Below are 27011 nucleotides of genomic sequence, written 5' to 3'. Positions count from 1 at the left end.
CCTACTACATATACCTAGTGTCGGCATCATGAAGTACTTACTACATATACCTAGTGACGACATCATGAAGTACCTACTACATATACCTAGTGTCGACATCATGAAGTACTTACTACATATACCTAGTGCCGACATCATGAAGTACCTACTACATATACCTAGTGCCGACACCATGAAGTACTTATTACATATACCTAGTGTCGGCATCATGAAGTACTTACTAAATATACCTAGTGCCGACATCATGAAGTACTTACTACATATACCTAGTGTCGGCATCATGAAGTACTTACTACATATACCTAGTGTCGACATCATGAAGTACTTACTACATATACCTAGTGACGACACCATGAAGTACTTACAACATATACCTAGTGCCGGCATCATGAAGTACTTACTACATATACCTAGAGCTTGCACCATGAAGAACCTACTGCATATACCTAGAGCCTACTTACTACATATACCTAGTGCCGACATTATGAAGTACTTACTACATATACCTAGTGTCGACATTATGAAGTACTTACTACATATACCTAGTGTCGGCATCATGAAGTACTTACTACATATACCTAGTGCCGACATTATGAAGTACTTACTACATATACCTAGTGTCGACATTATGAAGTACTTACTACATATACCTAGTGTCGACATTATGAAGTACTTACTACATATACCTAGTGTCGGCATCATGAAGTACTTACTACATATACCTAGTGTCGACATCATGAAGTACTTACTACATATACCTAGTGTCGGCATCATGAAGTACTTACTACATATACCTAGAGCCTGCACCATGAAGAACCTACTGCATATACCTAGAGCCTACTTACTACATATACCTAGTGCCGACATTATGAAGTACTTACTACATATACCTAGTGCCGGCATCATGAAGTACTTACTAGATATACCTAGTGCCGACATCATGAAGTACCTACTACATATACCTAGAGCGTGCACCATGAAGAACCTACTGCATATACCTAGAGCCTACTTACAACATATACCTTGTGTCGACATCATGAAGTACTTACTACATATACCTAATGCCGACATCATGAAGTATTTACTACATATACGTAGTGCCAACATCATGAAGTACTTACTACATATACCTAGTGCCGACATCATGAAGTACTTACAACATATACCTAGTGCCGACATCATGAAGTATTTACTACATATACCTAGTGCCGACATCATGAAGTACTTACTACATATACCTAGTGTCGACATCATGAAGTACTTACTGCATATACCTAGTGCCGACATCATGAAGTACTTATTACATATACCTAGTGACAACATCATGAAGTACTTACTACATATACCTAGTGCCGACATCATGAAGTACTTACTACATATACCTAGAGCCGACATCATGAAGTACTTACTGCATATACCTAGTGCCGACATCATGAAGTACTTACTACATATACCTAGTGCCTGCATCATGAAGTATTTACTACATATACCTAGTGCCGACATCATGAAGTATTTACAACATATACCTAGTGCCGACATCATGAAGTACTTACTACATATACCTAGTGCCTGCATCATGAAGTATTTACTACATATACCTAGTGCCGACATCATGAAGTATTTACAACATATACCTAGTGCCGACATCATGAAGTACTTACTACATATACCTAGTGTCGGCATCATGAAGTACTTACTACATATACCTAGTCCCGACATCATGAAGTACTTACTACATATACCTAGTGCCGGTATCATGAAGTACTTACTACATATACCTAGTGCCGACATCATGAAGTACTTACAACATATACCTAGTGCCGGCATCATGAAGTACTTACAACATATACCTAGTGTCGACATCATGAAGTATTTACTACATATACCTAGTGACGACATCATGAAGTACTTACTACATATACCTAGTGTCGGCATCATGAAGTACTTACTACATATACCTAGTGCCGACATCATGAAGTACTTACAACATATACCTAGTGTCGACATCATGAAGTACTTACTACATATACCTAGTGACGACATCATGAAGTACTTACTACATATACCTAGTGACGACATCATGAAGTACTTACTACATATACCTAGTGACGACATCATGAAATACTTACAACATATACCTAGTGCCGACATCATGAAGTACTTACTACATATACCTAGTGCCGACATCATGAAGTACTTACTACATATACCTAGTGCCGACATCATGAAGTACCTACTACATATACCTAGTGCCGACATCATGAAGTACTTACTACATATACCTAGTGCCGACATCATGAAGTACTTACTACATATACCTAGTGCCGACATCATGAAGTACTTACTACATATACTTAGTGCCGACATCATGAAGTACCTACTACATATACCTAGTGCCGACATCATGAAGTACTTACTACATATACCTAGTGCCGACATCATGAAGTACTTACAACATATACCTAGTGCCGACATCATGAAGTACTTACTACATATACCTAGTGCCGACATCATGAAGTACTTACTACATATACCTAGTGCCGACATCATGAAGTACCTACTACATATACCTAGTGCCGACATCATGAAGTACTTACTACATATACCTAGTGCCGACATCATGAAGTACTTACTACATATACCTAGTGCCGACATCATGAAGTACTTACTACATATACCTAGTGTCGACATCATGAAGTACTTACTACATATACCTAGTGCCGACATCATGAAGTACTTACTACATATACCTAGTGTCGACATCATGAAGTACTTACTACATATACCTAGTGCCGGCATCATGAAGTACTTACTACATATACCTAGTTTCGGCATCATGAAGTACCTACTACATATACCTAGTGTCGACATCATGAAGTACCTACTACATATACCTAGTGTCGACATCATGAAGTACTTACAACATATACCTAGTGCCAGCATCATGAAGTACTTACTACATATACCTAGTGCCGGCATCATGAAGTACCTACTACATATACCTAGTGTCGACATCATGAAGTACCTACTACATATACCTAGTGTCGACATCATGAAGTACTTACTACATATACCTAGTGCCGACATCATGAAGTACTTACTAAATATACCTAGTGTCGACATCATGAAGTACTTACTACATATACCTAGTGCCGACATCATGAAGTACTTACAACATATACCTAGTGCCGACATCATGAAGTCCTTACTACATATACCTAATGCCGACATTATGAAGTACTTACTACATATACCTAGTGCCGACACCATGAAGTACTTACAACATGAACCTAGAGCCTGCACCATGAAGAACCTACTACATATACCTAGTGCCGACATCATGAAGTACTTACTACATATACCTAGTGCCGACACCATGAAGTACTTACAACATATACCTAGAGCGTGCACCATGAAGAACCTACTACATATACCTAGTGACGACATCATGAAGTACTTACTACATATACCTAGTGCCGACATCATGAAGTACTTACTACATATACCTAGTGCCGACATCATGAAGTACTTACTACATATACCTAGTGACGACATCATGAAGTACTTACTACATATACCTAGTGTCGACATCATGAAGTACTTACTACATATACCTAGTGTCGGCATCATGAAGTACTTACTACATATACCTAGAGCCGACATCATGAAGTACTTACTACATATACCTAGTGCCTGCATCATGAAGTACCTACTACATATACCTAGTGTCGACATCATGAAGTACCTACTACATATACCTAGTGTCGACATCATGAAGTACTTACTACATATACCTAGTGTCGACATCATGAAGTACTTACTACATATACCTAGAGCCGGCATCATGAAGTACTTACTAAATATACCTAGTGCCGGTATCATGAAGTATTTACTACATATACCTAGAGCCGGCATCATGAAGTACTTACAACATATACCTAGAGCCGACATCATGAAGTACTTACTACATATACCTAGAGCCGGCATCATGAAGTACTTACTACATATACCTAGTGCCGACATCATGAAGTACTTACAACATATACCTAGTGTCGACATCATGAAGTACTTACTACATATACCTAGTGACGACATCAGGGAAGTACTTACTACATATACCTAGTGACGACATCATGAAGTACTTACTACATATACCTAGTGACGACATCATGAAATACTTACAACATATACCTAATGCCGACATCATGAAGTACTTACTACATATACCTAGTGCCGACATCATGAAGTACTTACTACATATACCTAGTGCCGACATCATGAAGTACCTACTACATATACCTAGTGCCGACATCATGAAGTACTTACTACATATACCTAGTGCCGACATCATGAAGTACTTACTACATATACCTAGTGCCGACATCATGAAGTACTTACTACATATACTTAGTGCCGACATCATGAAGTACCTACTACATATACCTAGTGCCGACATCATGAAGTACTTACTACATATACCTAGTGCCGACATCATGAAGTACTTACAACATATACCTAGTGCCGACATCATGAAGTACTTACTACATATACCTAGTGCCGACATCATGAAGTACTTACTACATATACCTAGTGCCGACATCATGAAGTACCTACTACATATACCTAGTGCCGACATCATGAAGTACTTACTACATATACCTAGTGCCGACATCATGAAGTACTTACTACATATACCTAGTGCCGACATCATGAAGTACTTACTACATATACCTAGTGTCGACATCATGAAGTACTTACTACATATACCTAGTGCCGACATCATGAAGTACTTACTACATATACCTAGTGTCGACATCATGAAGTACTTACTACATATACCTAGTGCCGGCATCATGAAGTACTTACTACATATACCTAGTGTCGGCATCATGAAGTACCTACTACATATACCTAGTGTCGACATCATGAAGTACCTACTACATATACCTAGTGTCGACATCATGAAGTACTTACAACATATACCTAGTGCCAGCATCATGAAGTACTTACTACATATACCTAGTGCCGGCATCATGAAGTACCTACTACATATACCTAGTGTCGACATCATGAAGTACCTACTACATATACCTAGTGTCGACATCATGAAGTACTTACTACATATACCTAGTGCCGACATCATGAAGTACTTACTAAATATACCTAGTGTCGACATCATGAAGTACTTACTACATATACCTAGTGCCGACATCATGAAGTACTTACAACATATACCTAGTGCCGACATCATGAAGTCCTTACTACATATACCTAATGCCGACATTATGAAGTACTTACTACATATACCTAGTGCCGACACCATGAAGTACTTACAACATGAACCTAGAGCCTGCACCATGAAGAACCTACTACATATACCTAGTGCCGACATCATGAAGTACTTACTACATATACCTAGTGCCGACACCATGAAGTACTTACAACATATACCTAGAGCGTGCACCATGAAGAACCTACTACATATACCTAGTGACGACATCATGAAGTACTTACTACATATACCTAGTGCCGACATCATGAAGTACTTACTACATATACCTAGTGCCGACATCATGAAGTACTTACTACATATACCTAGTGACGACATCATGAAGTACCTACTACATATACCTAGTGTCGACATCATGAAGTACTTACTACATATACCTAGTGTTGGCATCATGAAGTACTTACTACATATACCTAGAGCCGACATCATGAAGTACTTACTACATATACCTAGTGCCTGCATCATGAAGTACCTACTACATATACCTAGTGTCGACATCATGAAGTACCTACTACATATACCTAGTGTCGACATCATGAAGTACTTACTACATATACCTAGTGTCGACATCATGAAGTACTTACTACATATACCTAGAGCCGGCATCATGAAGTACTTACTAAATATACCTAGTGCCGGTATCATGAAGTATTTACTACATATACCTAGAGCCGGCATCATGAAGTACTTACAACATATACCTAGAGCCGACATCATGAAGTACTTACTACATATACCTAGAGCCGGCATCATGAAGTACTTACTACATATACCTAGTGTCGACATCATGAAGTACTTACTACATATACCTAGTGTCGACATCATGAAGTACTTACAACATATACCTAGTGTCGACATCATGAAGTACTTACAACATATACCTAGTGCCGACACCATGAAGTCCTTACTACATATACCTAGTGCCGACACCATGAAGTACTTACTACATATACCTAGTGCAGACATCATGAAGTACTTACTACATATACCTAGTGCCGACATCATGAAGTACCTACTACATATACCTAGTGCCGACATCATGAAGTACTTACTACATATACCTAGTGCCGACATCATGAAGTACTTACTACATATACCTAGTGCCGACATCATGAAGTACTTACTACATATACTTAGTGCCGACATCATGAAGTACCTACTACATATACCTAGTGCCGACATCATGAAGTACTTACTACATATACCTAGTGCCGACATCATGAAGTACTTACAACATATACCTAGTGCCGACATCATGAAGTACTTACTACATATACCTAGTGCCGACATCATGAAGTACTTACTACATATACCTAGTGCCGACATCATGAAGTACCTACTACATATACCTAGTGCCGACATCATGAAGTACTTACTACATATACCTAGTGCCGACATCATGAAGTACTTACTACATATACCTAGTGCCGACATCATGAAGTACTTACAACATATACCTAGTGTCGACATCATGAAGTACTTACTACATATACCTAGTGCCGACATCATGAAGTACTTACTACATATACCTAGTGTCGACATCATGAAGTACTTACTACATATACCTAGTGCCGGCATCATGAAGTACTTACTACATATACCTAGTGTCGGCATCATGAAGTACCTACTACATATACCTAGTGTCGACATCATGAAGTACCTACTACATATACCTAGTGTCGACATCATGAAGTACTTACTACATATACCTAGTGACGACATCATGAAGTACCTACTACATATACCTAGTGACGACATCATGAAGTACCTACTACATATACCTAGTGACGACATCATGAAGTACCTACTACATATACCTAGTGTCGGCATCATGAAGTACTTACTACATATACCTAGTGACGACATCATGAAGTACCTACTACATATACCTAGTGTCGACATCATGAAGTACTTACTACATATACCTAGTGCCGACATCATGAAGTACCTACTACATATACCTAGTGCCGACACCATGAAGTACTTATTACATATACCTAGTGTCGGCATCATGAAGTACTTACTAAATATACCTAGTGCCGACATCATGAAGTACTTACTACATATACCTAGTGTCGGCATCATGAAGTACTTACTACATATACCTAGTGTCGACATCATGAAGTACTTACTACATATACCTAGTGACGACACCATGAAGTACTTACAACATATACCTAGTGCCGGCATCATGAAGTACTTACTACATATACCTAGAGCCTGCACCATGAAGAACCTACTGCATATACCTAGAGCCTACTTACTACATATACCTAGTGCCGACATTATGAAGTACTTACTACATATACCTAGTGTCGACATTATGAAGTACTTACTACATATACCTAGTGTCGGCATCATGAAGTACTTACTACATATACCTAGTGCCGACATTATGAAGTACTTACTACATATACCTAGTGTCGACATTATGAAGTACTTACTACATATACCTAGTGTCGACATTATGAAGTACTTACTACATATACCTAGTGTCGGCATCATGAAGTACTTACTACATATACCTAGTGTCGACATCATGAAGTACTTACTACATATACCTAGTGACGACACCATGAAGTACTTACAACATATACCTAGTGCCGGCATCATGAAGTACTTACTACATATACCTAGAGCCTGCACCATGAAGAACCTACTGCATATACCTAGAGCCTACTTACTACATATACCTAGTGCCGACATCATGAAGTACTTACTACATATACCTAGTGTCGACATTATGAAGTACTTACTACATATACCTAGTGTCGGCATCATGAAGTACTTACTACATATACCTAGAGCCTGCACCATGAAGAACCTACTGCATATACCTAGAGCCTACTTACTACATATACCTAGTGCCGACATTATGAAGTACTTACTACATATACCTAGTGCCGGCATCATGAAGTACTTACTAGATATACCTAGTGCCGACATCATGAAGTACCTACTACATATACCTAGTGTCGACATCATGAAGTACTTACTACATATACCTAGTGTCGACATCATGAAGTACTTACTACATATACCTAGAGCCGGCATCATGAAGTACTTACTAAATATACCTAGTGCCGGTATCATGAAGTATTTACTACATATACCTAGAGCCGGCATCATGAAGTACTTACAACATATACCTAGAGCCGACATCATGAAGTACTTACTACATATACCTAGAGCCGGCATCATGAAGTACTTACTACATATACCTAGTGTCGACATCATGAAGTACTTACTACATATACCTAGTGTCGACATCATGAAGTACTTACAACATATACCTAGTGTCGACATCATGAAGTACTTACAACATATACCTAGTGCCGACACCATGAAGTACTTACTACATATACCTAGTGCCGACACCATGAAGTACTTACTACATATACCTAGTGCCGACATCATGAAGTACTTACTACATATACCTAGTGCCGACACCATGAAGTATTTACTACATATACCTAGTGACGACATCATGAAGTACTTACTACATATACCTAGTGCCGACATCATGAAGTACTTACTACATATACCTAGTGTCGACATCATGAAGTACTTACTACATATACCTAGTGTCGACATCATGAAGTACTTACTACATATACCTAGTGCCGACATCATGAAGTACTTACTACATATACCTAGTGCCGACATCATGAAGTACTTACTACATATACCTAGTGTCGACATCATGAAGTACTTACTACATATACCTAGTGCCGACATCATGAAGTACTTACTACATATACCTAGTGCCGACATTATGAAGTACTTACAACATATACCTAGTGCCGACACCATGAAGTACTTACTTGAAGAACTCTCGGAAGGAAATGCCGTACCCGTGCTGCTCTGCTATGCCTGCGCACACCACGTTGGCAGAAGCACCGATAAGAGTCCCGTTGCCTTGGAAATATAATGACGAACACTTTTAATCATGTTAGCTGAGTAATAACAACATGTATGTCTGACCTCTTTCTGTATTCGGTATTCATTCTGTGTGTGTTGGTTTGTTGTTTAATGCCCCACTTCAACTACGACCACGAATATCCCGAATCACCCCGAATCGGAAATTCGAAATTCGCGATGATTCGGCCAATAATGCAAACTTTCGTGGAGAATCGGTAGGAGGTACGAAGCAGTTACGACAAACGTACGACGGAGTAACGAAAACTCGTGGCTAAAAATATGAAGAATGCCAGGAATGGGTTAAGAAACATGTACGAATTACAAGATTCATGTACGGATCATGCACGAATTGTAAGAATCACCTACGACTAAGTTACGAATATGCCGAATGCATGTACGGAGACCGGACGATCGCAACGAATAATATACGACTAGTACGACATATTTACGAGAAGTTTGCGAAAATCGGTACTTCTCCTGACACTTCAGCATGTTCATGGGTCCCGAAAGTCTAAAAAGCCCCCGGTCGCTGGCCATCCCATCATTTCCACCGTTCGTGTTGTTCTTACTTAATTCTTACATGATTCGTAATTGACTCGGGACATTCTCGGCTGTTTCGGGATGTTTTCGGGTTGAGGACAAGAAATTGTGGGAGCCACGAATCGCTAAGAATAGCCAAGAATGCAAAAGAATCGATTACGAAGCTATTACGGAACATAAGAATTAACTACGAATGGATTACAATACAGCCACGAGATTGCAATTCTGGGACCCTTCCACGAAAGTTTTTGACAAACAAAAACTTTCTTGCCGATTCAACGAACTCCCTCGAACTGTACGAATGTTTGGGAATCAAATAAGACTCATTTAAGAAAGTCAAGAAATGATTGAGATTTATCTACGAACATGAAAAATTTCTTATTCGGGGTGATTCGGGATATTCCTGGTCGTAGTAAATTGCTCGGCAATATTCCAGCGATATGATAGAAGTATGTAATATTCCAGTCAGGACCAGACAATCCAGTGATTAACATTATGAGCAATGATCTACGCCAAGTCACCGGTGATCAACAGTAGCCGGTGATCAAGTCACCGATAATCAACAGTAACCAGTGATCAACAGTAACCGGTGATCAAGTCACCGATGATCAGCCACATCCCTGAGCATGACTACCCGATCCATCAAGTTCCATCTGACGACCAGCATAAGTTGCAGGTATCAATTCTAACCCGGAATTCCCACCGGTGTCCCTAATCTGACATCATTTAATATGTGTCTCACTCCGCAAGATCTAACAACACGAGTTTCACCACGCACACCATGAACCAAGCACACATGATGTATATGGCCAAGGGTGGAAGACGTTCCCGAGCTCTAGCTACGTGTATGATCACGGGAACAAGACGTTCCTAGCTCCATCCACGTATATGACCAAGGGGACAAGACGTTCCTAGCTCCACCCACGTATATGACCAAGGGGACAAGACGTTCCTAGCTCCACCCACGTATATCACCAAGGGGACAAGACGTTCCAATTCGTCACCACTCGCCCCTTTCCGTAACCTGAATAACACGGAATAACACGAGTTGGTCACGAATGAAGACGTTCCTAGCTCCACCCACGTATATGACCAAGGGGACAAGACGTTCACTAGCTCCACCCACGTATATGACCAAGGTGACAAGACGTTCCTAGCTCCATCCACGTATAAAAACAAGGGGACAAGACGTTCCCTAGCTCCACCTACGTATATGACCAAGGCGGCAGGACGTTCCCTAGCTCCACCTACGTATATGACCAAGGCGGCAGGACGTTCCCTAGCTCCACCTACGTATATGACCAAGGCGGCAGGACGTTCCCTAGCTCAACCCAAGTATATGACCAAGGGGGCAAGACGTTCCCTAGCTCCACCCACGTATATGACCAAGGGGGCAAGACGTTCCCCAGCTCTACCCACGTATATGACCAAGGGGGCAATACGTTCCCTAGCTCCACCCACGTATGACCTAGGGGGCAAGACGTTCCTAGCTCCACCCACGTATATGACAAGGGGGCAATACGTTTCCCAGCTCCACCCACGTATATGACCAAGGGGGCAATACGTTTCCCAGCTCCACCAACGTATATGACCAAGGGGGCAAGACGTTCCCTAGCTCCACCCACATTTATGACCAAGGGGGCAAGGCGTTCCCTAGCTCCACCCACGTATGACCTAGGGGGCAAGACGTTCCTAGCTCCACCCACGTATATGACAAGGGGGCAATACGTTTCCCAGCTCCACCCACGTATATGACCAAGGGGGCAATACGTTCCCTAGCTCCACCCACGTATATGACCAAGGGGGCAATACGTTTCCCAGCTCCACCCACGTATATGACCAAGGGGGCAATACGTTCCCTAGCTCCACCCAAGTATATGATCAAGGGGGCAATACGTTTCCCAGCTCCACCCACGTATATGACCAAGGGGGCAAGACGTTCCTAGCTCCACCCACGTATATGACCTAGGGGGCAAGACGTTTCCCAGCTCCACCCACAAATATGACCAAGGGGGCAATACGTTTCCCAGCTCCACCCACGTATATGACCTAGGGGCAAGGCGTTCCCTAGCTCCACCCACGTATATGACAAGGGGGCAATACGTTTCCCAGCTCCACCCACGTATATGACCAAGGGGGCAATACGTTCCCTAGCTCCACCCACGTATATGACCTAGGGGGCAAGACGTTTCCCAGCTCCACCCACGTATATGACCAAGGGGGCAAGACGTTTTCCAGCTCCACCCACGTATATGACCAAGGGGGCAATACGTTCCCTAGCTCCACCCACGTATAAGACCTAGGGGGCAAGACGTTCCTAGCTCCAACCACGTATATGACCAAGGGGGCGAGGCGTTCCCTAGTTCCACCCACGCTAAGTCCCCGTGGTGTCCAGACCCCCTCGACTCAGTTCCTGTGGTGTCCAGACCCCCTTGACACAGTTCCTGTGGTGTCCGACTCAGTTCCTGTGGTGTCCAGACCCCCTCGACACAGTTCCTGTGGTGTCCGACTCAGTTCCTGTGGTGTCCAGACCCCCTCGACTCAGTCCCCATACTGTCAGACCCCCCTCGACTCACCGCCCAAACATGCGCCGAACGCCAGAGCCAGCATCAGGGGAAGTAACTGCAGGTTGAGTTCCCGGTCCTCACTCAGCTGCTGCAACACCGGCACCTAGCAACAGCATGACGTCATTACGGACCAAGAGAGATTATCGCAGAACACACACTCGCGCCAGCGCCACACGCACGCACGCACGCACGCGCGCGCACACACACACACACACACACACACACACACACACACACACACACACACACACACACACACACACACACACACACACACACACACACACACACACACACACACACACACACACACACACACACACACACACACACACACACACACACACACACACACACACACACACACACACACACACACACACACACACACACAAAAGCGCAAACTCCCACATGCTCTGAGAAACGTACCTTGGGGCTGTGCCAATCTCATTTCAGATATCTTCTGATTCTATATCTAACGTTTTTTCAAATAGCAAATTTGTTCAATTTCTTCAGCATTATCAATAAATGTAAATGTTGTTGCTGAAGAATAAGCAAGTCAGCAGTATCCCAGGTGACATTCGCGTGACCAATACTGTACCAAGACAACCAGTGGTTGATAGCACGAACAACGATCAACGCCAGGTCACTCTAGTTACCACCCGATCCTCACCTATCCAGCTCTTACGTTCACGGGGGTGCTGGGGACAAACACTGTCACACAAACCCGAGGAAGAGACAGGTACAGACATACTGCCGAGTGGGTGTAAAACAACAAACAACTGTCACACAAACCCGAGGAAGAGACAGGTGCCGACATACTGCCGAGTTGGTGTAAAACAACAAACAACTGTCACACAGACCCGAGGAAAGACAGGTGCTGACATACTGCCGAGTTGGTGTAAAACAACAAACAACTGTCACACAAACCCGAGGAAGAGACAGGTGCCGACATACTGCCGAGTTGGTGTAAAACAACAAACACTGTCACACAAACCCGAGGAAGAGACAGGTGCCGACATACTGCCAAGTTGGTGTAAAACAACAAACAACTGTCACACAAACCCGAGGAAGAGACAGGTGCCGACATACTGCCGAGTTGGTGTAAAACAACAAACAACTGTCACACAAACCCGAGGAAGAGACAGGTGCCGACATACTGCCGAGTGGGTGTAAAACAACAAACAACTGTCACACAAACCCGAGATAGAGACAGGTACCGACATACTGCCGAGTGGGTGTAAAACAACAAACAACTGTCACACAAACCCGAGGAAGAGACAGGTGCCGACATACTGCCGAGTGGGTGTAAAACAACTAACAACTGTCCGGAATCTTATACTGAGGACCTGTAGTATCGCAGAACCCCTTATCCCTTAAGGACGTCGTTCTCAGTGCTCAGGTAACAGAGAGGATCCATCGACACTTCTATCATCTGAATGTAAACGTTGCAACTGACCATGGCGGTGGTGTAGGGGATGTTGTCGATGAAGCTGGAGGCAAGTGCAGACACCCAGATGATGATGACAAGGGCAGCCAGCAGTCGGGACTCCTCCCCGACCGACTTGATGACGTCGCTGATGGCTGTGCCGATTGTGGTTATAAGACCCAGTTCTGCTAAAGCCTGGGTGACAATACAGACAACACGTAAACAGACATGTAAACACAGACACAACATGTAAACAGACATGTAAACACAGACACAACATGTAAACAGACATGTAAACACAGACACAACATGTAAACAGACATGTAAACACAGACACAACATGTAAACACAGACACAACATGTAAACACAGACACAACATGTAAACACAGACACAACATGTTAACAGACATGTAAACACAGACACAACATGTAAACAGACATGTAAACACAGACACAACATGTAAACAGACATGTAAACACAGACACAACATGTAAAACAGACATGTAAACACAGACACACCATGTAAACAGACATGTAAACACAGACACAACATGTAAACAGACATGTAAACACAGACACAACATGTAAACACAGACACAACATGTAAACACAGACACAACATGTAAACTCAGACACATGTAAACACAGACACAACATGTAAACACATACACAAGATGTAAACGCAGACACAACATGTTAACACAGACACAACTGTAAACAGACATGTAAACACAGACACAACATGTAAACAGACATGTAAACACAGACACAACATGTAAACAGACATGTAAACACAGACACAACATGTAAACAGACATGTAAACCAGACACAACATGTAAACAGACATGTAAACACAGACACAACATGTAAACACAGACACAACATGTAAACACAGACACAACATGTAAACTCAGACACATGTAAACACAGACACAACATGTAAACACATACACAACATGTAAACGCAGACACAACATGTAAACACAGACACAACTGTAAACAGACATGTAAACACAGACACAACATGTAAACAGACATGTAAACACAGACACAACATGTAAACAGACATGTAAACACAGACACAACATGTAAACAGACATGTAAACACAGACACAACATGTAAACACAGACACAACATGTAAACACAGACACAACATGTAAACAGACATGTAAACACAAACACAACATGTAAACAGACATGTAAACACAGACACAACATGTAAACAGACATGTAAACACAGACACAACATGTTAACACAGACCGGGCATATACTCTGTCACCCATTCGAGGAGTGAGAATACATCCGGGCGGACTCTCACATTACGCTATGACAGGTTCAATACAGGATTCTTTACACGTTAGCTTCTAACACGATTTAAAATTGTTTTCCAATATGGCTTCCAGTGCAGCCATTTGTTTCTAGAACATCAGAAACATGGGATCATCATAGTAAACTTTGTCAGACGGGTTTTAAGAGATGGGGAAAATATCATTGCCAGATTCAAAGACCACGTGACTCTAACTACCTCCATGAGCGTGAAGAGCGCGGCGAAGAAAAGCAGAGTTGACCACTCCACCTTGTGCAGGATGGACTCCATGTCGGAGATATCAGCCAGAACAAGCAGCCACAACGCCCCGAAGATCGCAATCCAACCTGAACAACAAGTACCGCATATACTGTAATACACGTTCATAGCTGTCAAGTCCATTTACAAAAAAATATAGAATTTGTTTCAGAAATTTCTTGCAAAAATAACTTTGCGCCAGGTATTACAAGAGGAATATATTTTGCTGGATGTCCTGAAAATAATTCTGCGAAAAAACAAATGTCTTGAAGACAAAAATATATTTTGTATGAAACTCAATTGCCAGTCTCATGTCTAATGTCGTATGTCCCCAGACAATACAGACAAAACACGCGAGATTCCACGGGATCTCACCCAGGCCCACGTGCATGGTGGAGATGAATGAATGGAGAAACAGAAGCAGCATGACGGCGAACAGCACACACCCGCTCTTTATGAGGAGGGGGAAGTTGGTGATCCGGTACTGAAACAAGGCAGATGACAGTTATGGGTAAAAAGTTCCAATATACAGGTTTCCATATAATTATTTAAAAAATAATCTCAATACTTTTCATCAGTAATGAAACAAGGCAGATCACAGTTATGGGTAAAACGTTCCAATATTGGGGTTTCTATATAATTATTTAAAAAATAACCTCAATACTTTTCATCAGTACTGAACAAGCAGATGACGTCACTCGGGACTGGTGAGAAAGTAATACTTCGAGTTGAAAGTTTCTTTATACATATCCCAAAACAAGTGTACTTTCTTATATAAAATTGAAGCAGGGTATTTATTTATGCATAAACACTGCGTTATGTTCTGGCATCACAGTTCACCAAGCAAGAAATACCTTCTTCTTTAAATCATGGAACGTCGACAGGAAATCTTGTTCTTCGTCTATCCTGAAACAAAACATGCAAGTGCCATACAGAGAGACTAGTTTACAGCAGAAAGCAAATAAACAACTAATATTTCATATCGTTGACTACATTGATCAAAGGGACTAACAATATTCTGCGGGGAGATTGCCAGGGATTTTTGTAAGACAGGTTTTCTTATTTCATTGATATTTTATTCCAGGTATACATAAACATATAAAATCACGCTGCTCAAAGGAATAACAGTAAGACTAAGTTCATGTCTATTAAGTATAATAGATAATTGAGACAATATGTCACAAAAATAGTTACAAAATACGTAGACTTTGTAAGTATCTTCTAAAAAGGAGTCAGTGGATGTATACAATGGTCATATTCTTTAGTAGCAGCAGAAGAAGCGTAAGATTTACCTTCGTATAACTTTAACAGAAATAAAAGGTTGTTATTGGAGTAGAAAATGACATAAAGACCAGAATTTAATGAACGTGGCGTTTTTACAAGTAAAAAAGCATTTGAATTTATGAACGTTATATGCATTAATAATTTCCTTTTGTAACAAATATAAGATTATCTGTAAACGTTCTTATTTTTAAAATATTATATTTGATAACTGTTATTAGAAGATTGAGAACGTCATTTCCTTTTTTCGGAATATCCAAACAATACTTCTTTATTGTTAATTGCAATATGTATTCCAGTTTGTATGTCTATTTAATTCTAAATCTACCCATATATATATATATATATATATATATATATATATATATATATATATATATATATGTATATATATATGTGTATATATATATATATATATATATATGTATATATATATGTGTATATATATATATATATATATATATATATATATATATATATATATATATATATATATATATATATATATATCTTGCGTCTCTATGCATTCATAAAAGAAGTGAGTAAGGCTTTCAGTCTCCGAGTTACGGACTCATTGTCGCATATCCCATCATAAAACAAAAGTGATTTACCTGGCAGGATTCTATGCAAAATATAATATTGGAAACATCTATAGTCCGAGTTGTATATGTATATATATATATATATATATATATATATATATATATATATATATATATATATCTTGCGTCTCTATGCATTCATAAAAGAAGTGAGTAAGGCTTTCAGTCTCCGAGTTACGGACTCATTGTCGCATATCCCATCATAAAACAAAAGTGATTTACCTGGCAGGATTCTATGCAAAATATAATATTGGAAACATCTATAGTCCGAGTTGTGCAATGCTCTACACGGAATTCTGTTTATAGCCTCTCCTCCCGAACTGTTTATTCCACATTTCAGCATCTCCCCATTTTGTTTTATAGGGGTAATTTTAGTGTTGAATTTTACTTTGCAATATCATCGAATCTTCAACATCCCTTTCCGTTTTCGATTATTTCCTGCAGGTTGTGTGGTAACAGTGGTGGTTCTTGCTTAATTTCTATTACTATTTGAAAGATTGACACCCATTTTTGAGTAATGCTGATAAATAAAGGGTTTCCAGCTTTTCATGTATTTTCGTGATGACATACTGGTAAAGCTAGTATGTCTTTAGCTTCTTTGACGTAAGTATCTTTCATTTTCGTAAACTCGAAGTACATCTTTCCAGAAGTTGTTTGTTTTCGAACATATTACATTACTTTTAATAAAGGTTTCCCTTTTAAGAAGAAAATCTTTATTCCTAGGAGATATATTCGCATTAAGCAGTACTATCAAGTTTAAATCATCTTGTAATATTCTTTTAATCCATGCACTTGTTACATTGTGGTTGTGGGTAAATGTTAAGCCCCGAATTGTCAATTCTGCTTGTGTCTAGTTCAATTTCCAGGAGTGACTCCTCTCATTCCTTTTGAGATCCTATGCAGACTACTGGAGTTTTACTAGTATTAAAGCCATAGAAGGATGTATATTCATCAAATGGTTTCTGTACCGTTCAAAATAAGGGATGTGTCGTCCGCGAAATTACTTATACAATGTCTGCACAAATTAGGAAGATATATGGAGATAGAGGATCCCCTTGTCGGCACCCTCTAATAATTTCGAAAAATTGTGATGTGAAATCATTTGCTGATACACAGGAAGTCATATTGGTATTAATTGTTCTCAACCATTTCATATTGATTCTCCCATTTCTAGTGTCCCCCGCTGTGATATTGCTGGAATATTGCTAAAAGCAGCGTAAAACCATACCCACTTCCTTTATAATCATTGGCAATATTGTTTTAAGTCGTTTGCTTTAGTTGCAGAGCCAAGTTAGTACGAGGCGTTTAGGAAAGATATTGGTCTCCAGTTTGCCCGTTTCAGGTAAGCATGTAAAAATACCCTGCTTTTGAGAAACTGACTATTCTCCTTTTTGATAGCCATAATTTTAGGATCGTAGTAGAAACTGTAAAATATCATTCCAGAAAAAAATATGAAATTCAACTGTAAATCCTGAGGGATAGGACTTTGTCCGTTTGTCATTTTTTTCAAGGCACGTAATACTTAATCATAAGTCATTTGCATTCGATGTTAACCTTTTGTTTCTCACTGTTTCTTTTCTCTTGGTATCTGGAATCCTGTCACTGACATACACAGTTCACATTACTAGACATAACCATCACGTCAGGGATGGTTTTGTCTGGTAATGTGAGCTGTGCACGTCAGTGTCAGTGATGGTTATGTCTGGTAATGTGAGTTGTGTGTGTCAGTGTCAGTGATGGTTATGTCTGGTAATGTGAGCTGTCTACGTCAGTGTCAGTGATGGTTATGTCTGGTAATGTGAGTTGTGTACGTCAGTGTCAGTGATGGTTGTGTCTGGTAATGTGAGTTGTGTACGTCAGTGTCAGTGATGGTTATGTCTGGTAATGTGAGTTGTGGACGTCAGTGTCAGTGATGGTTGTGTCTGGTAATGTGAGCTGTGTACGTCAGTGTCAGTGATGGTTGTGTCTGGTAATGTGAGTTGTTTACGTCAGTGTCAGTGATGGTTATGTCTGGTAATGTGAGTTGTGGACGTCAGTGTCAGTGATGGTTATGTCTGGTAATGTGAGTTGTGGACGTCAGTGTCAGTGATGGTTATATCTGGTAATGTGAGATGTGTACGTCAGTGTCAGTGATGGTTGTGTCTGGTAATGTGAGTTGTCTACGTCAGTGTCAGTGATGGTTGTGTCTAGTAATGTGAGTTGTCTACGTCAGTGTCAGTGATGGTTGTGTCTGGTAATGTGAGCTGTGTACGTCAGTGTCAGTGATGGTTATGTCTGGTAATGTGAGTTGTGTACGTCAGTGTCAGTGATGGTTATGTCTGGTAATGTGAGTTGTGGACGTCAGTGACAGTGATGGTTGTGTCTAGTAATGTGAGTTGTGTACGTCAGTGTCAGTGATGGTTATGGCTGGTAATGTGAGTTGTCTACGTCAGTGTCAGTGATGGTTATGTCTGGTAATGTGAGTTGTGTACGTCAGTGTCAGTGATGGTTATGTCTGGTAATGTGAGTTGTCTACGTCAGTGTCAGTGATGGTTATGTCTGGTAATGTGAGTTGTGTATGTCAGTGTCAGTGATGGTTATGTCTGGTAATGTGAGTTGTGTGCGTCAGTGTCAGTGATGGTTATGTCTGGTAATGTGAGTTGTTTACGTCAGTGTCAGTGATGGTTATGTCTGGTAATGTGAGCTGTGTACGTCAGTGTCAGTGATGGTTATGTCTAGTAATGTGAGTTGTCTACGTCAGTGTCAGTGATGGTTATGTCTGGTCATGTGAGTTGTCTACGTCAGTGTCAGTGATGGTTATGTCTGGTAATGTGAGCTGTGTACGTCAGTGTCAGTGATGGTTGTGTCTGGTAATGTGAGTTGTCTACGTCAGTGTCAGTGATGGTTATGTCTGGTAATGTGAGTTGTCTACGTCAGTGTCAGTGATGGTTGTGTCTGGTAATGTGAGTTGTCTACGTCAGTGTCAGTGATGGTTATGTCTGGTAATGTGAGTTGTGGACGTCAGTGTCAGTGATGGTTATGTCTGGTAATGTGAGTTGTGGACGTCAGTGTCAGTGATGGTTGTGTCTGGTAATGTGAGTTGTGTACGTCAGTGTCAGTGATGGTTATGTCTGGTAATGTGAGTTGTCTACGTCAGTGTCAGTGATGGTTATGTCTGGTAATGTGAGTTGTCTACGTCAGTGTCAGTGATGGTTATGTCTGGTAATGTGAGCTGTGTACGTCAGTGTCAGTGATGGTTGTGTCTGGTAATGTGAGTTGTCTACGTCAGTGTCAGTGATGGTTATGTCTGGTAATGTGAGTTGTCTACGTCAGTGTCAGTGATGGTTATGTCTGGTAATGTGAGCTGTGTACGTCAGTGTCAGTGATGGATGTGTCTGGTAATGTGAGTTGTCTACGTCAATGACAGTGATGGTTATGTCTGGTAATGTGAGTTGTGTACGTCAGTGTCAGTGATGGTTATGTCTGGTTATGTGAGCTGTGTACGTCAGTGTCAGTGATGGTTATGTCTGGTAATGTGAGCTGTGTACGTCAGTGTCAGTGATGGTTATGTCTGGTAATGTGAGTTGTGTACGTCAGTGTCAGTGATGGTTATGTCTGGTAATGTGAGCTGTGTACGTCAGTGTCAGTGATGGTTGTGTCTGGTAATGTGAGTTGTCTACGTCAATGACAGTGATGGTTATGTCTGGTAATGTGAGTTGTGTACGTCAGTGTCAGTGATGGTTATGTCTGGTAATGTGAGCTGTGTGCGTCAGTGTCAGTGATGGTTATGTCTGGTAATGTGAGCTGTGTACGTCAGTGTCAGTGATGGTTATGTCTGGTAATGTGAGTTGTCTACGTCAGTGTCAGTGATGGTTATGTCTGGTAATGTGAGCTGTGTGCGTCAGTGTCAGTGATGGTTATGTCTGGTAATGTGAGTTGTGTACGTCAGTGACAGTGATGGTTATGTCTGGTAATGTGAGTTGTGTGCGTCAGTGTCAGTGATGGTTGTGTCTGGTAATGTGAGTTGTGTACGTCAGTGTCAGTGATGGTTATGTCTGGTAATGTGAGTTGTGTGCGTCAGTGTCAGTGATGGTTATGTCTGGTAATGTGAGTTGTGTGCGTCAGTGTCAGTGATGGTTATGTCTGGTAATGTGAGTTGTGTACGTCAGTGTCAGTGATGGTTATGTCTGGTAATGTGAGTTGTGTGCGTCAGTGTCAGTGATGGTTGTGTCTGGTAATGTGAGTTGTGTACGTCAGTGTCAGTGATGGTTATGTCTGATAATGTGAGCTGTGTACGTCAGTGTCAGTGATGGTTGTGTCTGGTAATGTGAGCTGTGTACGTCAGTGTCAGTGATGGTTATGTCTGGTAATGTGAGTTGTGTACGTCAGTGTCAGTGATGGTTGTGTCTGGTAATGTGAGTTGTGTACGTCAGTGTCAGTGATGGTTATGTCTGGTAATGTGAGTTGTGTACGTCAGTGTCAGTGATGGTTATGTCTGGTAATGTGAGTTGTGTGCGTCAGTGTCAGTGATGGTTGTGTCTGGTAATGTGAGTTGTGGACGTCAGTGACAGTGATGGTTGTGTCTGGTAATGTGAGTTGTGTGCGTCAGTGTCAGTGATGGTTATGTCTGGTAATGTGAGTTGTGTGCGTCAGTGTCAGTGATGGTTGTGTCTGGTAATGTGAGTTGTGGACGTCAGTGTCAGTGATGGTTATGTCTGATAATGTGAGCTGTGTACGTCAGTGTCAGTGATGGTTATGTCTGATAATGTGAGCTGTGTACGTCAGTGTCAGTGATGGTTATGTCTAGTATTGTGAGTTGTCTACGTCAGTGTCAGTGATGGTTATGTCTAGTAATGTGAGTTGTCTACGTCAGTGTCAGTGATGGTTGTGTCTGGTAATGTGAGTTGACTACGTCAGTGTCAGTGATGGTTATGTCTGGTAATGTGAGTTGTGTATGTCAGTGACAGTGATGGTTATGTCTGGTAATGTGAGTTGTCTACGTCAGTGACAGTGATAGTTATGTCTGGTAATGTGAGTTGTGTATGTCAGTGTCAGTGATGGTTATGTCTGGTAATGTGAGTTGTGTATGTCAGTGACAGTGATGGTTATGTCTGGTAATGTGAGTTGTCTACGTCAATGACAGTGATGGTTATGTCTGGTAATGTGAGTTGTCTACGTCAGTAACAGGTGGTGTCTGAGTCCCACCTCCGTTTATGGAGAGTTCTGTTGAGCGTGGTCTCTAGCTCGGCCGTCTTCTGCTGTATGAGAGCCTTCACTATACTCTCCTCCCTCGTCAGCATCCCCACCCGGAACGCCGTCTTCCGCCATAGCTCGATCTCACGCCGCAGTTCTACACAAATTAAACAAACTTTTAACTAAGAGAGTTAAATAATGAACTCTTTAAACAAGTGAATATCTACTACTTGCTGAAACATATAAGCACGAGTTAGGTGCTGAAAACCCAGGGATTTTAATAATGGCGACTTAGATCATTGTGAAATTCGTTAATTACCCTTAAAGATTATTATAATTGTAACATTTAAACACGATACAGAACAAAGACTGTTATAACTGTAACAATTAAACATAATATACAGTAAAGATTGTTATAACTGTAACAGTTAAACATAATATACAATAATGATTGTTAAAATTGTAACAGTTAAAGACAACATGTAACAAAGATTGTTTAGAAAGCATAATACAAGTGTAACAATTTAACACATTATATTACATAGCAGTTTGTCATGACAAGTGATACCTATGACTTCTGGCGGTTCCTGGTTTTTGAGGTTCTCGATGTTGCGGTAGTAGACGCGGAGAAGGCCGTAGCCGCCAACGGAGACGAAAACGATGCCGAGTGCGGCGTGGACCGTGAACACTGAGAACGTGATACCCTGAAACACATGGAGATAAGGGGAAACCAGCGTCCGTACAATACTTCACATGGAGATAAGGGGAAACCAGCGTCCGTACAATACTTCACACGGAGACGAAAACGATGCCGAGAGCGGCGTGGACCGTGAACACTGAGAACGTGATACCCTGAAACACATGGAGATAAGGGGAAACCAGGGTCCGTACAATACTTCACATGGAGATAAGGGGAAACCAGCGTCCGTACAATACTTCACATGGAGATAAGGGGAAACCAGCGTCCGTACAATACTTCACACGGAGACGAAAACGATGCCGAGAGCGGCGTGGACCGTGAACACTGAGAACGTGATACCCTGAAACACATGGAGATAAGGGGAAACCAGGGTCCGTACAATACTTCACATGGAGATAAGGGGAAACCAGCGTCCGTACAATACTTCACATGGAGATAAGGGGAAACCAGCGTCCGTACAATACTTCACACGGAGACGAAAACGATGCCGAGAGCGGCGTGGACCGTGAACACTGAGAACGTGATACCCTGAAACACATGGAGATAAGGGGAAACCAGGGTCCGTACAATACTTCACATGGAGATAAGGGGAAACCAGCGTCCGTACAATACTTCACATGGAGATAAGGGGAAACCAGCGTCCGTACAATACTTCACACGGAGACGAAAACGATGCCGAGAGCGGCGTGGACCGTGAACACTGAGAACGTGATACCCTGAAACACACGGAGATGAGGGGAAACCAGCGTCCGTACAATACTACATACGGTGATAAGGGGAAACCAGCGTCCGTACAATACTACACACGGAGATAAGGGGAAACCAGCGTCCGTACAATACTACACACGGAGATGAGGGGAAACCAGCGTCCGTACAATACTTCACACGGAGATAAGGGGAAACCAGCGTCCGTACAATACTTCACACGGAGATAAGGGGAAACCAGCGTCCGTACAATACTTCACACGGAGATAAGGGGAAACCAGCGTCCGTACAATACTTCACACGGAGATAAGGGGAAACCAGCGTCCGTACAATACTTCACACGGAGATAAGGGGAAACCAGCGTCCGTACAATACTTCACACGGAGATAAGGGGAAACCAGCGTCCGTACAATACTTCACACGGAGATAGGGGGAAACCAGCGTCCGTACAATACTTCACACGGAGATAGGGGGAAACCAGCGTCCGTACAATACTTCACACGAAGATGAGGGGAAAACAGCGTCCGTACAATACTTCACACGGAGAAAAGGGGAAACAAGCGTCCGTACAATACTTCACACGAAGATGAGGGGGAAACGAGAGTGTCTGTTACACACTGTCTGACACACATGTCTGTAACACACTGTCTGACACACATGTCTGTAACACACTGTCTGACACACATGTCTGTAACACACTGTCTGACACACATGACTGTAACACACTGTCTGACACACATGTCTGTAACACACTGTCTGACACACATGTCTGTAACACACTGTCTGACACACATGTCTGTAACACACTGTCTGACACACATGTCTGTAACACACTGTCTGACACACATGTCTGTAACACACTGTCTGACACACATGTCTGTAACACACAGTCTGACACACATGTCTGTAACACAGTGACACACATGTCTGTAACACACTGTCTGACACACATGTCTGTAACACACTGTCTGACACACATGTCTGTAACACAGTCTGACACACATGTCTGTAACACACTGTCTGACACACATGTCTGTAACACACTGTCTGACACACATGTCTGTAACACACTGTCTGACACACATGTCTGTAACACACTGTCTGACACACATGTCTGTAACACACTGTCTGACACACATGTCTGTAACACACTGGTGTCAGGCTCGTTGTAGTGCCCGGGTCATTCTAGGCGATATATGCAGGTTCCAGTTACCTGGCTCGCTGTAGCGCCCACGATGATGACGTTAGGGGGATCGCCTATCGCCGTCGCCGTCCCGCCGATGTTCGAGAACAATACCTCCGCCATGAGAATCTGCTTCGGGTCAAGGTTGAGAACCTCGCACAGCCTGAAACACAGAGGATACACAGACGTATAACACATGTGTGTGAAAAAAGGGGGTTTAATACCTCGTCTATCTTTCTACATTTTGCAATTCAGTGATCCGACTGATCGATTGATATGACGTCATTGCTGAGAAAAATATGATATGACGTCATCCATTGTTAATGGCTTCACAGAGTGATATCATTTCAGTTCCCATGTCAGCTTGCAAGAATATTACCTTATGATGACAGGTGTGACATTATTACCTGATGATGACAGGTGTGACAATATAACCTTATGATGACAGGTGTGACAATATTACCTGATGATGACAGGTGTGACAATATGACCTTATGATGACAGGTGTGACAATATTACCTGGTGATGACAGGTGTGACAATATGACCTTATGATGACAGGTGTGACAATATTACCTGATGATGACAGGTGTGACAATATGACCTTATGATGACAGGTGTGACAATATTACCTGATGATGACAGGTGTGACAATATTACCTGATGATGACAGGTGTGACAATGTTACCTGATGATGACAGGTGTGACAATGTTACCTGATGATGACAGGTGTGACAATATTACCTGATGATGACATGTGTGACAATATGACCTGGAGATGACATGTGTGACAATATTACCTGGTGATGACAGGTGTAACAATATTACCTGATGGTGACGGGTGCAAGAAGCAGGATAGTGGTGACGTTGTCGAGGAAGGCGGAGACGACCCCACTGAAGATGCACAGCAGAGTGATGAGCGGCCAGATCTTCCCCTTGGCCAACTCGTAGGCCTGTGACATGGACGCAATACAGTACTGTGAAGGCCATTCAGACCATGTGATGTGGTTGGATGTGCGATAGAGAATGGGAAAGTGTTTTGTAATACTCATGATTTACTTAAGATTTAACGCCGCTTCCAGCTATATGTCAACGTCTTCACACTGTATTTGAAGGGGCGACTCGGCTCTGACTGGTACAATATATATTGTTTTTGTGTCCTACCATGAACGTGTGCCGTTGACTCCCCCTCCCCCTCCCCCTCCCCCTCTCCCTCTCCCTCTCTCTCTCCCTCTCCCTCTCTCTCTCTCACACACATACACATACATATGTATAACTCACTCACTATCTCACTCGCCCACCCCAAACAACTCACTCACTCACCTTGAGCGCCGAGTAGTCGAAGAACCCGGTGTCGGAGAAGATGGCGACGAGGATCATCATGCCGAACAGGAGGGAGAGAGTCTCCATGTCGATCCAGCTCACAATCGTCTCCATCGTGGGGCGCTGAATAAATACACCCCTCATTATCACACCTACTGGTCATTGTCCACATAACACAGGTGGTCATAGTAGCTGCAGTAGCTATAGTTCCTATAGTAATTTACATCCGGATTGGAACATTTTCACACGACTTCTGAGCTTTGTTGAAAACTTGTCTGTTTGTCTTCATGAGGTATCAGGAAAACTTGTTTTTTAGGTGGTAAAGATATATAAACATACCACTCAATCCAGAGAATTTTCAGTCTAGAAATATGTCCTTCTGTCCAGAAATGTATCATTTGATCAAGAAATGTGTCATTCAAGCTAGATGTATATAGTTCAATTTAACAATATATCACTTTATCTGGACATATTATTCGATCAACTCGTACTTCATTGAGCGCCGCCAGGACAGCCACGGCCGCCAGGGACCCCAGCAGGGCAGCCAGAGTTCTGTGGACCAGCTGAAATACAGGGACGGACGAAATTAACCTCCCTTATATAACACCAACATTATCTCCTGGTAGGGGACAGTCGTGGTTAACAGTCATGGGCCTATTAGTCTATAGAAAACTAATTCACGTAGTATTTACACAGTACTAATTCACGTAGTATTTACACAGTACTAAAA

The 27011-nt window shown here is 41.8% G+C and overlaps 1 protein-coding gene across 5 annotated transcripts in view; it reads right to left on the bottom strand.

The window, feature by feature from the left end:
- Positions 1–27011, bottom strand: part of LOC124151388 (P protein-like) — a 71234-nt gene that overhangs the window by 12896 nt on the left and 31327 nt on the right. For all 5 annotated transcript variants that reach the window (XM_048384692.1, XM_048384693.1, XM_048384690.1 and 2 more), the window contains 12 exons: positions 26773–26844; positions 26282–26404; positions 25787–25911; positions 24990–25122; positions 22940–23075; positions 22384–22528; positions 16171–16222; positions 15692–15800; positions 15278–15405; positions 13778–13942; positions 12328–12421; positions 9115–9208 (listed from right to left, as the gene is read on the bottom strand). In XM_048384692.1, the coding sequence (XP_048240649.1) occupies positions 9115–9208; positions 12328–12421; positions 13778–13942; positions 15278–15405; positions 15692–15800; positions 16171–16222; positions 22384–22528; positions 22940–23075; positions 24990–25122; positions 25787–25911; positions 26282–26404; positions 26773–26844 (1376 nt within the window). The remainder of the gene's footprint in view (positions 1–9114; positions 9209–12327; positions 12422–13777; positions 13943–15277; positions 15406–15691; positions 15801–16170; positions 16223–22383; positions 22529–22939; positions 23076–24989; positions 25123–25786; positions 25912–26281; positions 26405–26772; positions 26845–27011) is intronic.

The sequence above is a fragment of the Haliotis rufescens genome, unplaced genomic scaffold (genome assembly GCF_023055435.1).
Source record: "Haliotis rufescens isolate VD_foot unplaced genomic scaffold, xgHalRufe1.0.p SCAF_50, whole genome shotgun sequence".
NCBI lineage: Eukaryota > Metazoa > Mollusca > Gastropoda > Lepetellida > Haliotidae > Haliotis > Haliotis rufescens.
This window is presented reverse-complemented; position numbering and strand designations above follow the sequence as displayed.